The following is a 14638-nucleotide window of genomic DNA, read 5'->3' as shown; positions in this document are numbered from 1 at the left end:
TCCTGCTGCTCAGTGTCTGCAACATTTTCTTGGATGCAATTTACATTCACCTCTCTCGTATCAAAGGATACAGACCATCTTTGCTCAAAATGTGTTTTAAACTCAACACTTCAAAGCTTATGTAATTCTAGATGCACTTAAATAAAGGTTTTAATTTTTATTTTACAGGAGCCTCTGTAGGAAAATAAAAATTCATAATGCAGATATATTGACAAAAAAACCTTCTAGGTCATCAACCTTAGGGTTCAAATAAATTCCTAATTCATTGTTTCAAATTATTATGAAGTTTCTCCCAAGTCCACTGCTGATACTAGTAGTTCTGACTGTTTGATCTGAAGAACAAATTGATCAACAAGTTTGCTGATGACACCGACTCATTGCAGTAAGTAAGCAGGATTGATGCTCTTCAGGTGGAATTTTTGAAGCACACAACACATCAAGCTTTTTTTGTCCAATATAAAACTGGCATGCACAAGAAAATGCCATGATAATACATCAACACTACACTAGGGACAAAACTCAAAAGAACTCTTCCTGACTGAAGTGACTAAAAAATGTTTACAAAGTGGGGGGAGAGGGGGAGAGAAGAGCTGAAAAAGCAATTTAAAAGTGTTTTCTATTTCTTAAAAATGTTAGAAAAAAAAGATCTTTGGCCAAGAGAAATCTGAATGCATTAAAAACTGTACGTGAGCTAGTTAAGACAGAAGACAAAATAAAAGAAATGCAGAGACACAGACACTGGAAACATCACTGATCAGTCCTTTATTTGTTGGGAGCATTAATTTTTTAGGGAACACTCACCTGACACTCGTCTTCCAACTAGCTAGCAAAGATGAAAATATTTTTGTGACCATTCTCAAAAACCACAAGAATGGGTTCTAGAACAGGCAAGACCACAAGGGGAGGAAAAATGGAGTAAAGACCAAGAAAAAGGCATCATGCAGAGCCCGGCACACAAAAATCATGGAATAAAATCAGGTGTTCCAAGTAAAAGACGTGATTCAAAAAGATGAAACAAGAAGTCTTCATGCCAGAGTTGATCATAAAACGCCTCTGACAGAACAGAGGAACAAAGTGTCTTTAATACCAGCAGTGCAGGAAGAGAGAATGGCATTTTTTTGTCTAAGGACACTGTTCACAAATCTCATACTTTTTACTCAAGTACCATGGGTAGTTTGTAGAAATTAAAGAAAGAAAGAAAGAAAGAAAAACCCCACCAATCCCAAAATATAATTGAAATTGCTTCACAATGGATACATTTCATGATATGCCACTTGTAAAATAACATAAACTAGTTCTCACAGCACGAATTTATAGCTGCAAATGACTTTTTAAGCACAAAAGGTAAGTGTGATTCGTGATACAATAATCCTAGGCATGCTTTAACTATCAACAAGAACTAATTCTCTGAAAAGCTTAGGGATATCTCATTTGCAGTCTCACTGCCTTACCAATTAAGAGAACTGCAGCACAATATTGCCCCTGAAGTAGCATGCACAAAAAAGAAAAGATCTTGACATTGAAGTTAAAGCTAGGTAACAATCTGGTTAAATACAAGGTAGGTTTAACAACCCAGGAGAGAAGGCAACACAAGAGGCCAAACACGGCAGATTTGTAATAGGGGCTTCCAACAGGGAAGTTGTCCTTCAAAGATCCTAAGAGCTGTAAGAAAAACACTTAAACAGCAGATATACGCTACAATAGTTTTACAGTCCTCCTTTGTCATGGTTTCCAGTTCTGTGACCAAATTAACCTTTTGATTCTTATTTTCACCTTTTGTTAGGAAATTTCAATTTTAGTTGGTCAATTTCATCTTCATATGAGGATAAAACATCCACATAAAGCAATGCCAGCACAAAAGACTAGCATCCCACACTGCCAGCACCCTATAAAGGGTTTAGGAATCTGAGGTCTTGGGAAGGAGAAAGCATTTTTGCAATAAGGAAAAAAAGGGCTGTCTGAAGGCTGTTTTATTAGCTGCTGGGTACAAGTCACTGGCCATGACAGTGGGCTTTGCCAGGAAGACTCTAATCTGATGGCAAAAACCATCTTGTATCTCATTTGAAAAGGGCAGTCAGCCCCTCTCTTGGGTGAGTAAGGTTATTATGATACCTTTCTGCCTAAATTGCTTTCAAAGATTTGTTTGCAAAGGTAACAGGGAGCCAGCTTTCTCCATTTTAATCTTATTTGAAGAAAGAAAGAATACAAAGTAGTCAGATACCAATTGTCACCACTAAAAACAAAAATTAAACTTCCATGAACCATTCTAGTCACTTAGTGAAAGCTTCTGTTCATTCAAAAGCAAATGGGATATGTAAGCTGAGCAGGCATATGTGAGCTGTGTAGGCCAGGAAGAAGTATTTATGATTTCCATATCATAGTAGGAGCCAAAAGGTCACAGTACTATGGCTATATAGCAGTGAGGAGCAAGGTGAATGCCTGCAAGCACGCACACACTCACTGTATCTGCAAAGGAAGTTATGATCCTCCCCATTCTGTCAATTAAAATATTTTACTCCAGACCAGTTTGCAACCATTCTCAGTATAGTGTCTAGCAAGTCCCTAAGGCTCAACAGTCAACTGGCTGGGTCCCAGACCTTGCACTCCTCCCTCTTGGAAGACACTAATGTACCCTGACATTGGTGCAGAGTATGAGGGTAAGAATCTTTCAGTGTCTTCACCATGTCACTGCTCACTTCAGCTGCTCACATCAGCTGGTGACTGCTTCAGGAGTAGCCTGCAGTAATGAAAGCTCAGAGGAAGTCTTTTTTTGCCTCATAAAAGGGCTCCACTTGTAGGAAGAGCTAAAATTTGCTCTTCCTGTGACACTTTCACTGGCACACCAGCAGCATCTCGCTGGAAACACGAAGGTTCCACGCTGGTTACTTTTGAAAGTAATGGCTTGATCACACTCAAGAATTTCTCATTTACTCAAAGGACTTTGGCATTTGTGTGCAGGACTCATTCTACTCAGAACTTGCCGTAAAAAAATTATTTTAAAAGAATCTGTTGACACAATTAAAAAATTCAAATTTACAACATTTCAACTTTGGATTCAGTGTGCCTCTCTCTTTTCACCTTAAGAGGGAAGATAGACTGGATATGTTCAAATTAAGACAAAGTAATGGTTAGATTTACAGGTAGCAACACCGAGCAAAAACTAAGATTATTTAGCCTAGAGAGGAGGATTAGAAAGGATACAGCTGAGTACTTCCTTTCAACCCTGTTACAAAATTCAATTTCATCAAGCCCCTAACAGATAATATGATGTCAGCCACTGGAATCCCCAGCAGCAGAGTTTTACAGCCAGGTAACTGATTTTTGACAAATGAAAGGATAATAATACAGCCAGAGTTAGAATTTACTCACACTAAGACAAAGTCTCTCACTGCAGCACATTAGCTAATGCAGAGGCACACACCTTCCCAATGTTCAAAAGCGCATTGGGAACAAGAGCTGGAGAAAGAGAAGAAAAAATAGGAAGAGAAAGAAAAGTACATTAGCTCTCCTTCAGCAGTCACAAAGTCAGGGGAAAGATCAAAATAATACACTGCTCAAGCAAGACTTGGTTGAAATTCAAGCACCAGGAGCTCATTATGTTTTGCTACTAGTTTCCACACAGACAGAGTTTTGCCACTTTACAACTGCCTTGATGCAGACAGTTATTGACCAATCTAATTCTGTCCACCATCTGCAATAAGCATGCAAGAATTAGTCCCAACTAACATCAGTTTCATATATAAATAGCAGCAAAATAAAGAATGCTGAAGTATAGCTCTGGTCAAGTGCAGACTTTATTATTCCAATAATCTACTGCAGGACAGCTGTCTTGCAAAACTTTTGGCATTCTGCTGATTCTTTTCTACTCTGAAATATCAAGGAATGTTCTACTGCATGTAAAAATCCTCCATCATTGCAAAACTAGGGATGAAAATTATGGAAGGTTTTAAAAAGTGACGAGGTGAGCGGAATTAAAGTTCAGCTTCCCTATTACTCTGCAAAGGTCTTTTAATTACATCCAATAAAAATATGATTAGGTTTAAAAATAAAAGAGAACTAAGTATAAAATAATAGTGTTCCACTAATTTTACTTTTCAAAATTAATGTTGCTGCACCTTCTATTTTTCTTCAAAGAAATGTCAGGCAGAAATATCAAGCTGTCCTCAGGGAAAAATCACAGCGTCTGAGATTTAAGAAGAATCCCATGCTCAAATGAGTTAGTGTACTGCTATTCACTAGGGAGCAGTGTATTATGAGGAACAATGTAATAAAAGGCTTTTTTTAATATTAGAATATACCTCTATATATCAACAGTGGCAACAGTGTCCGAACAGCTCCAACATCTGACAATTTGTAACCAGGCTTCCCAGCAATCCACTCTTTATGACAGCCTTAACTAGACATTTTGTAACACGAGGTAGGATAAAATAGAGTTGCAAGCATGAAGAACTTCAGAAATTACTTAAATACTGTATAGCAAGAAATCCTATATTGGTACAAATTATTAGCACACAAAATGGTTCACTGGATGAGGATAATCAAAGAGAAAATATTCCTAGCTGCACCAGAGACTTATTGCATGACCTTGAGCAAGTAACAATTTCTCTGTCCAGATTTTCCCATATAAAAAGAAAAAGGACAGTAATGCTTGCAAGTTATTGCACAGATATATAAAGTCTATGGCAAAAAAACATTTCGTTTACACCTGAGAACTTGCATTTTTGTTCTAGAAAATCTTTTCCTTTACAAATTCTTAGTACGGACAATGATGTTAGCCCAAAGGATGTGAGATCATCTCATACACTTTCTGCTCTGATGCTGTGCAAAACCCTGCTAGAGTCCCATGTTCTGCTCCTCAAACTTACAGCCACTATGTAAGAAGCAGATTTCCAGAGATTCTTAAGTTTCAGGGATACAGAGGAGGAGAAAAATCTCCTCACTCAAATTCAACCTACTTTTCACATAATTTACCTTTGTGAAAGCAACTGACACTGGATTGAAATTTAGAAAACACCTTTTGCTAAAGCTGAGCAACTTGTACTATTTCTGTTTCTCCTTTCAAATAACAGGAAGAACTTGGAGAAATTCATCAAACCCAAAGAAAGTTTGGGTAGATAAAATTACAATGGACCATCATTGCTCTGCCTGTCCAAACATGAGCAAGTACTGATTAACATGTTTCAACCACAAGATCCCAACTTTAAGGTAACATTCCATATAAAAGCTTACCTTTGACAAATAAAGACTACAAGGTTTCATAACAACAAAGTTTGCAATTTCCAAAAGACAGCATGATACAAGTAGCAAACAAACCCTGAGACTACATTTATACAAACGAACTGCTGCAGGTCTTGGTTTCAATAGGAGATTTTAGGAGATTTAGGAAGCAAGGAAAAACTGATCAGCCTGCTTCATTGTTCATAAGTCTTCCTGCAAGAAAAATTACATTATGCAAATAGTCCGTGCCATAATGCAGTTCTGCATTGCCTGATGTTAATTAGAGGAATGACTACTTAAACAATGCATTTTCAGGTGATGCTTATTCTTACCTGGCAAGTTCTTTAATTAAGTTTGCAATGCGTCTCTTGTCCTCAGGACACAAATCCTTTAAAGAAGCAGTCTTCATTCCTCCCTCACTAGGGACCTGGAAATTTACCGCAACATTTTAGAAAGTACTCTTAACGGGAGAGAAAATATTTGATAAGGTATAAAAGCATTTCAAGAGCTAATAATTAGAATTTGAAAGTTGACAAATTCCAACCAGAAACATAATATATATTTTTCAAAATGTAAGTACAACTCAGTGAAACAAATTACCAAATTATGGAGAACTATTTTAAGAGACTTGCAATTCATATGCAAGCTGTAAGCTTCAATTGGGTAAGGCTTTAAGACATACAGTATTAATTGATTTGTAGTAAATAAAGGACAGGAGGTTCTCATATATTGGAAATCTAGTGCAACAAATTCCAAATCCATGTTCAAATTTTATCAGATTAGGATTTTCGAATAAAGAGTTTAAAAAAAAAATCTGCCTTAGCATTTATGACCAAAGCATACAAAGCAGAAAAAAAGTATACAATGTATTATTAGTAGATTGTAAGTCTTATCTCAAAGGATTTTTTTAAGGCACAGAAAAGTACATACTCTTTCCACATGTCACTATCGTTTGGTTTTAATCGTTTATTTCCTACCTTCGTACTTAATACTCCTTCTCAAAACAAACATTTAACACATTCCTTTATTTCAGTTCTTTTAATACATTGGTCCATCGCACTGAGAACTGAACCACTTCCTTTCAGTGTCCACCAGAGGGCATATTGCCGTTCGTGTTTGCAACAGTACCTTCCCTTATTAACGTTAGTGCCAGTACCTGTTTTGAGCGTGTCCAAGCAGGATACAGTTCTAAGTTCCAAATTGCTTTTAATTATCAAAAACTTCTATAATCAGTGACTCAGTTCACCAGTGGTAGTGATAAGCACAAAATAAGAATCACAAGATGAAAGCATCAATTAGAGCTATCCTATTCTGTCCGAGACTTTGACATGAGTGAGATTAAGTGGAAATATATAAACTTTACAGTTTAGTCTTCTACAAACCTACAAATATTACAAACTTCAACGTGGGATACAAGAATGCTACGGATGCCTTGCAGAGAGGCCAAATTAAGGCAATACAGCACAGGACAGCCCCCGCATATTCAAAAACACTGGACTTGGCAGCTGATCCACACACCTCCAAAAGAAATATCCCCTTCTATTTTTAGCTAATTGCTTCTTAAACAGTGGTTTGAAACAAGTAAAGGACAATGTAGCTTTGAAAAAGGTAATGATTTTATACAGACTGATGTTATACCCACCTTGAGCTTCACAACACTCTTATTTTAACTTCAATGTATTTTCCTTGGCAGGGGTAGAGGTTGGAAGTGAGGGGGGAGGGGGACAAAGTGTTTCCTTCACAAACCAAATCAGACTTCAAGGTTTTTCAAGGGAACATGTGATTTTACAGTTTCCTTCTCAAACATACGCTATTTATAGTCATACAAATTAAGAGAGAATTTCTTTACTTTAATTTAACTTCAACTACACATACAGTTGAAGGACTTCCATTTCCCATGCAATTAACATCCAGAAATTATTTTTTTAGAAGCCAGATGACAGAACTTCTTTAAGAAAATGCTACAGGATGTTTTTCACTCAAAAAAGAGGCAGATCATATTAATGGAGAAGATTTTAACAGAAGGTACCTCAATCTACTACCCAAACCTATGCACATAGTGTCACAAAAACACTGGTGGGATGAAGAGGAAAATCTGAGAAGTTAATTTGTGCTTATTTGTATCACCCACAAGTATGGATATACAGCTCACAAAAAAAATCTCCAAGGTAGGCCTGTACAAGGACACATGTCAAAATGAAGCTGCAGAATTATGCACAGGAATAGCTCCATTGTCAAAACAAGATGACAAATAAGACAGAGACCAAGCCTGGATTGTCTCCTTTTTCCAGATTTCTGTCCTATCTACCCAGCTCAGGGTAGAACAGTTTCATACCTCAGTACCTTCTTGATGAAATGTATAACTTAAATTGAAGATTCTCTCACTTTAAAAACTACACCTTTGTTTATAAACCAAGATGTCATCTGGAGGATGACAATCTGCATGAGAGAAGCAGACAATTTCTGTTAAACAGTTAGTAGGAAGCTGGGAATTTCCAATCTAGACCAGTATAGTAAACCACTGATTTATTTAAAGTACCAGAAGAGTCTCAGCACTAACAAGACCTGTTTGAAGTCTTGTCCAAAATTCTCATCTTATTTGATGGTGCTCAAGTCTAACTGAACGTAGAAAAGGCAAAATCAGTTCTGCCAAGATTCTTACTGAATCTTGAACTGAATCTGTTCTCTTCAAACAAGAATTCTGTTAAATCATAACAACCTACCCACCAAATCAACGGTGTTAAGTATGCTAAAGTGATCAGCTCTCCCTAGACACTCACACAGTACCTTGAAGAAAATAAGCTGTGTTGGTGATATAAACTCCTTGCAAAAAAACGTTGTGAAACCTTTCCTAACAAGAACATGTATTTGTTCTATTAGTTTCAAGTAATCTGAGCTCATCTTCAAAGTTTGAATACAAAGTGTCTATGAGGACTTAGCAAGGTGAGAGAAAAACAGGTTACAGAAGACAGAAAAGAGAAAAAGCTTTGAACACATTTTACTGTCAATATTATAAAAGCACACTTGAATCTTAAATAAAGGCTTTGCATACTGGACATTAAACTAAAAAAACAAAGAACGTTTCTACCCCTGAAGCTCTCACAGGGAAAAAGGAGTAAAAATTCTCTAAACAATGAGCAATGCAAACAACACACCATATAACAAAACAGATGTTAATGTGACATATGAAGGCATCAGTAAGGCAGCAGAACTGTAGATACTTAAGAGATGCTTCTACATAAAGATTCTGCATGAGGAGGTCTATTTGTGAAATTCCTCTGCATTTGACTTAAAAGCATCAATTGCAAAGTAGAGGTACATAGCAGCTTCTTAAAAGCAAGTACTGATAGAAAGAAAAGGAAAGGGACCAGTCCAGAAGGGGCCCTAAAAATTAATATTCATTATTAGGGTGTCATGCTGAAGGATTTGAGGGGCAATGACACTGGCAAAGCAATGAGAATTGAGTGATCTCTCTACACATCAGAATTTTCAACATATGTGTCAGGCACACATCATTTACTCAGCACATGGAAGACACACAGAACGACAGCTTAGCCCAGGTGAAGAACAAGACTTCACTGCATGATCATACAGAAGCAGCTGAACGTTTTAGATTCTGCCTGTAAGTGGGAGGATACCAGACAGTGGTGATTTACAGACTTGCTCAAGATGACTACTAGGAAAGAGACTTAACAGTACTCAGTTGACTTATACAGTCACTGTACTATACAAATGGTGTCACAAAAATGGCATCTCAGCAGATTTCTGAATACCAACAATACCTATCAGAATACAGAATAAACTTCCAAAGGAAACCCCACTGCTTTGAAATTTCTAGTGTAATCAACTATAGGAAAAGCAACACCTATTGTCACAGGAGTGAACCAGACAATTTAAAGCAGAGACATACAAAGTATCAACTGACAGAGCTACTTCTACTACTCAGACACATTTTTACCTTTTACTACCTAAAAACAGAAAGTGATTTTACCCTAATAACATGAGCATCCATAGCAAAAAGGTCTCTAAAAAGAATTTGTAAAGTTTTTTTTCTAAGTTATACAACTAGAGCAATGAAAAGTGAATACTGAAGCACAACTTGCATATTTGGGTAGTAGTATATAGATTAGGGGCTGCTCAAAGCTACACTCTGTCAGTAGACATAGACACATAGACATACATACAAACTGTTCTACATAGTCCCAGTTACATATCACTTATTAAATCAGCACATTCAGCCTTCGCTCTCTTTAGGTGTACAAGTGATCTCAACAAAAAGTAACTTTTCCCAGCAAGCCACCATGTAAGTGTAAAGGAGATTGCAAAAATAATAGTACTCTAAAATTATTTTCAATCTAAAGACTGACTTTTTTCTACTATGTGCACTCTTAAGAGCAAGAAAAATTTTGCTTTACTGACCTGCTGCTCTGCCAGATCTCCTGTCCTTCTAACAGAATCCATGGAAACAGAAGCAGCAGATACAGGCACTCTTAGCTCAGTTTCACTTTTTTGGTATTTTGGCAAGTATCTTGTTCTTAAATTTCCTTTTGTAGACACTCCTGTAGATGAAAGACAAGGAGAACACACAGATTATAAAGTCAGAAGGGACCCTTCTCTTGCCTCCTACAAGATTTCCATGAGTGCATTCTTGCCTTAGGAGCTCTTTTTGAAAAGAATTAGAATTTCAGGTATACATTTGCAGTTTCCCTAGCCTCTCAATCCATAAAAAAAATGTATTCAGATGAACATATCAGCAGATAAAGAGCTGTACAGCACTGAAATGCATGCAGGCACAGTAAATATCAAAGTGAATGCTGAAACGCAAATGTTGTCTTGTGACTGAGGCTTAATGCAAAAACCTGCGTGTAAGATGCAAAGGCACAAAATTGAGCTTCTTCATTGACAGTCAAAGACAATGAGAAACCACGTAGCACTGATGCTGTTAAAAGTACCATTCATATGATAAAATGCAACTTCTCTGTTACATAACCAACATACTGACTGCTCCAGCTGTTCCCTTCAGGACCAAGCATATGAGTAAGGTAACACTGCAGCTCATGCTCTGCAGATCACCAGTAAAAAGCTTCCCACCATCATTAGAATTAGTTCACCCCTACCAGTGATAATAGCATTAAAGCACTGAGAATCCTGGTGATTCCTTAATCATGAAGTGCCAACTCTAACACTAAAACTTCCCAGGCCAGAGGAAGGTGCTACCTAAAGGTTTGAGTTTTGACTGTTTAGAAGTGCAAAAAAGTTTAAAACTAAAAATATTTATTTTATACTAGCAGCTAAATACATGTATTTGGGTAATGAATTTCAGAAGAGTGCCAGCAATTCATGTGAAAAAAATAAATTAAAAGCTTTAACATCTCCATGTTTGTACACAAGGGAAAACATTTCTGAAATTCTCTTCCATGGCAGTGGAAGCGTATTTCCCAGAGTAAATCCATTTCCATAATTTAGGATCACTGCTTTCTTTCCCGGGCACAGGGTAGAATGATGCAAGATCCCCTGGCTTGAACTAGTAGCTACATGCAGAGGTTTTCAATAGAGCTGTTTGGCCAGTGTTTCTGAAGGGTAACCAAGCTACTCCAAACCTAGAGAGTAGCATTACCTCAAAATTTATAACTGCTGGACATACTCTGATCATGTACACAATTTTACTAGAATTAATCATCTCCAGGTATGTTTTCAGGACCAGGTGCCACTGTAAAAGCTGTGTTTGAAAACAATTAGAAAATCCTGATGAGGGACTAAGAACACCCATCTTTTTCCCAGGGATGCACACAAGCATGTACTCAGTAAATCAAAGTCAAGAGAACTAATAAAAAAATAGTTTTTTTCTTTACACAATGAATCGTTTTAATTGTTCTCTTCAAAATTTAAAAAGGTATCTGAACATCTCTACCGTTCCCACATTGTTCAGAAGCCACATTTAAAATTCACCTTACTTTATAACTTGGATAAAACTATGCTGCACCTACAATAGAAACAACTCCCCCGGAACTGTTCATCTTACACCATACAATCTCTACGCAGCAGAGCATAAATCCGCTGCTCTAATTCTGTATGTCTCATAGCATCTTTTGATTACTCCATACATTACACACTGAAGTACACAAACCATGTACCTGAAAAGACAATGCAAAGTTTAGCATTCACAGGAAAAACCTTTGTTTACAGCTATTTGAGGATCATACCTGAGACAGACACCATTGGCTGCTCTTCATCAGAGACTTTATGTTTTGTTAAGGGTAATAAACAAAAAGAGGATGAGCTTGGTCCTTTAAACAGAACTATAAAAAGAAGTATTTGGGCTCTTAAATTTAAAAGACTGCTGATAAGAAAACAAACTGGCTACACTTTGGGAGCACCAAATGCAAGAAAAACTTGACTAGAAAAAACAGTGTACAGATTGCTATAACAGAAAGCATTACTCCTTCACTGTGCACTAACGTTCAGCCTGTAAAGGTTACATTGGAGGTCACCTTCACAAAAGATCCCAGGGAAAAGCCCCAGTTGGAAGAGCAGTTACTAAGATAATTAAGTAAACATATGTATTTAAATAAGAGCAGGTTATCGTTATATAAGGAGCCTCTTGATATATAGTGAAGTCAAATTGCAAAGCAAGGTATACTCACACTGCAATGAAATACGTTTTGTACAACATATTGTAAGAAACATAAATGAGGATAAATGCAAAATGCTTCAAAGGAAGTTGGTCATTCTCATCTGATCATCACATGATGAGTAATAGATGAAAGTCTGAGGACTGATTTTCCTTAAGATCAAGAGTTGTTCTGAAGTAGTTTCAAAAAAAAAAACCAAAACCAACCTATTTAAAGAATTTCTAAATTACCCAGGGCTTTAACTATTAAATTACTTGACAGCAGAAAACACAAATTGCAAAGGTCTGGGCATCATACTATTTGTGCTGTGTTAACACTCACTGAACTTGAACCGTCCCTCCTAGAAGTCATTAAAAATAGGACTCAACACAATTCAGGGAAGGGTGTAAACTAAAGTCTCTTTCTGAAAGTGACAGTTTCATTTAACTGAACATAAAAGTTTCCCCATAAGTAACTAATGCTATACTGAAGTAAAAAACAAAAGCACAGGACACAAAATTCTGCTCCGCTGTCTTTGGTTTATATCCCTTTCTTTCCTCAGCCTTCTAAGGTCAGCCAATTAACTAAATTACCTAATTTCTGCAATCAAATGCATTTAAGATTTTGCATATAATGTCTTCACACAATAAAGTCAAATTGTGAAAATATTTCAATAAAACTATACAAACTTTCGTTTTAACTAAAACTTTGTTTTAACAGTAACATCTCAAAAACTTAATAAATTAGCACACAGCAGAGAAAATGAGCAGTAGCCTAGAGGCTTCTCCCTGTGGACAGCAACAACAAATTTAATCAATACCCACTATCCATCACACAACTGGTACTTCGCACACCAGCAAGGCTTGATCATGGGCTCACTCGTGATCTTCTTGATCCGCTTTATCACTTGCAAATAATAACTTCTAAGTCTCACACCAGTTTGAGAATAAGTCCATGCAGCACTATTGTCAAGGCCATCTCTCTCTACCAAGGCAGAAAGCACTTTTGTTCTCGCCAGGAGCCAGGTGAGGAAGCTGAATACATTCTGTAACAAAGCCCTCTGTCCCCTCTTTCCAAAAAGCACTGAGGTACATCAAAAGTCCAAGTCTGGATCACAGCTGTGTCACCACAACTGCAGCAGCAATCTGCAGGGTACTGAGGGGTGCATCTTCAACTCACACTGCTACCAGAAACTACAAACTTCAGCACAGGCGGTGGCTTTCTCAACTGGCATAAGGTTAATCTGTGTGTCAGGACATGGCTGTAGGAAATAAATAAATTTTCCCAAACAACATTTGCCTTTTGAAGTTTGCCTCCAGTATTGGGACTGTTGTGGATAGATACCTAGTACCAGGGTGAAGAAATTAGTCAGAGCTGTTGCTGTTAAGTCTCCCCAGCTAAAAGGACTACTTTCCCACAAAGGTTTGCAGGCTGGTTCACTAGAACAAACCACAGTCAGATCAAGTAATCTTAACTGGATGGACTGAAAATTGCATTGACTCAGGAGTTGATTCATAAACATGTCCAATGTCCCTGTCTCAGAGTGAAAGACTGAGGACAGTAACAGCATCAACCATTTCACATTAATCCACTGCCACTTGCCTGTCAAGATTCCCAATAATAAACTCTACTTTATAAACCTTGTATCAGCACAGCTAATATTCAAGGACAGAAGGACTAGAGAAACTGATCACCTTATAATGTTACATGGCTCATTTACGGCAAGCAACACTGCCTGTGCCTTGCTGCCTTGTATCTATTCAGCAATTACCGAGGGAACTTCAGTTTTCCAAAGCCATTAAACCAGCATTACCAAATCTCTCAAATTTCCGAGTCCCAGTCCCCTGTTTTTTAATAGCATCCCCTGATATTTGTGCCATGTACGTGTCAGGATATTTAAACTTTTCCAAGACCAGAGGCCACACCATCTACTCACACAAACATGCAAAATGGAAACAGTTGCCAGAAAGACCTCATTCCTTGGAATATTACAATGCATGAGGCCACTGCTGGACTTAAGAGCCCATATTTAGTCATGGGAAACAACCTCTCAACCCAATAGCTAATTGATAAAAATATACTTTCATTGTAACTGTATCAACACTTCCACAGAGAAAGACAGCAGGGCCAGAGGTGGCAACAAACCTGACACATGACTACCAACGTTCATATGGTATCAGAGAGAAAGTTGCAGGTGATTTTTTCTTTTTTTTTTTACACAAATGGGAAATCATAACAATGTGCCCCCAAGACAGTCCATTAGATTGTTAGCCCATTTCATTTATGCATTGTTTTGGAGAGGCTATGCAATCAAACACAAATACAAGAGCACACACGCATACTCTTACTTTCTATCACTTCTAGCTCATGCTGAAATCCTGCTCTCAGTGTGAGCAGCAGCAATGTCTCAAGTCCCTCATACCTATAGCTAAATGGTTAGCTTCTACGTTTCCACCAGGTCAGACTGCTACTTTTCACCCTAATGTCTTCAAGTAGATGAGCCTCTGACTTAGCCATATGAGTGCAAGTATCAATGCCAAGGTTCTCTAAACCATGCAAGCACACATCTCTCACCAGGTTTCACCAGCTGAATCCCCAACACCACAACGACCACTTCACTCCATACATGTCCTGCCTCACGTAGTCTCCCACAGCAGCTGGAGCTTGCATGTCTTCGATGGACAAAGCTACCACAGCCTCCCACTTGTGCCTTGCAGACAGAGCCCTCCAGGCCCCCACAGGCTCACCCTGTACTGTGCAGTAAAGCTTAGACACCGGTCACAAGAAACATTTTCGTCTTCTTGCTGCCT

The 14638-nt window shown here is 37.7% G+C and overlaps 1 protein-coding gene across 1 annotated transcript in view; it reads right to left on the bottom strand.

The window, feature by feature from the left end:
* KIAA1328 (KIAA1328 ortholog) overlaps positions 1-11450 on the bottom strand; it is a 143431-nt gene extending 131981 nt beyond the window's left edge. Inside the window, exons 1-3 of the mRNA XM_010007135.1 lie at positions 11421-11450; positions 9637-9776; positions 5550-5644 (exon numbers count right to left, since the gene is read on the bottom strand). Of these exons, the coding sequence (XP_010005437.1) occupies positions 5550-5644; positions 9637-9776; positions 11421-11436 (251 nt within the window). The 5' untranslated portion in view covers positions 11437-11450. The remainder of the gene's footprint in view (positions 1-5549; positions 5645-9636; positions 9777-11420) is intronic.
* Positions 11451-14638: the final 3188 nt, after the last annotated feature.

The sequence above is a fragment of the Chaetura pelagica genome, unplaced genomic scaffold (genome assembly GCF_000747805.2).
Source record: "Chaetura pelagica isolate M959 unplaced genomic scaffold, ChaPel_1.0 scaffold548, whole genome shotgun sequence".
Classification (NCBI taxonomy): domain Eukaryota; kingdom Metazoa; phylum Chordata; class Aves; order Apodiformes; family Apodidae; genus Chaetura; species Chaetura pelagica.
Note: the sequence above shows the minus strand (reverse complement) of the source record. Positions and strands in the feature narration are given on the sequence as shown.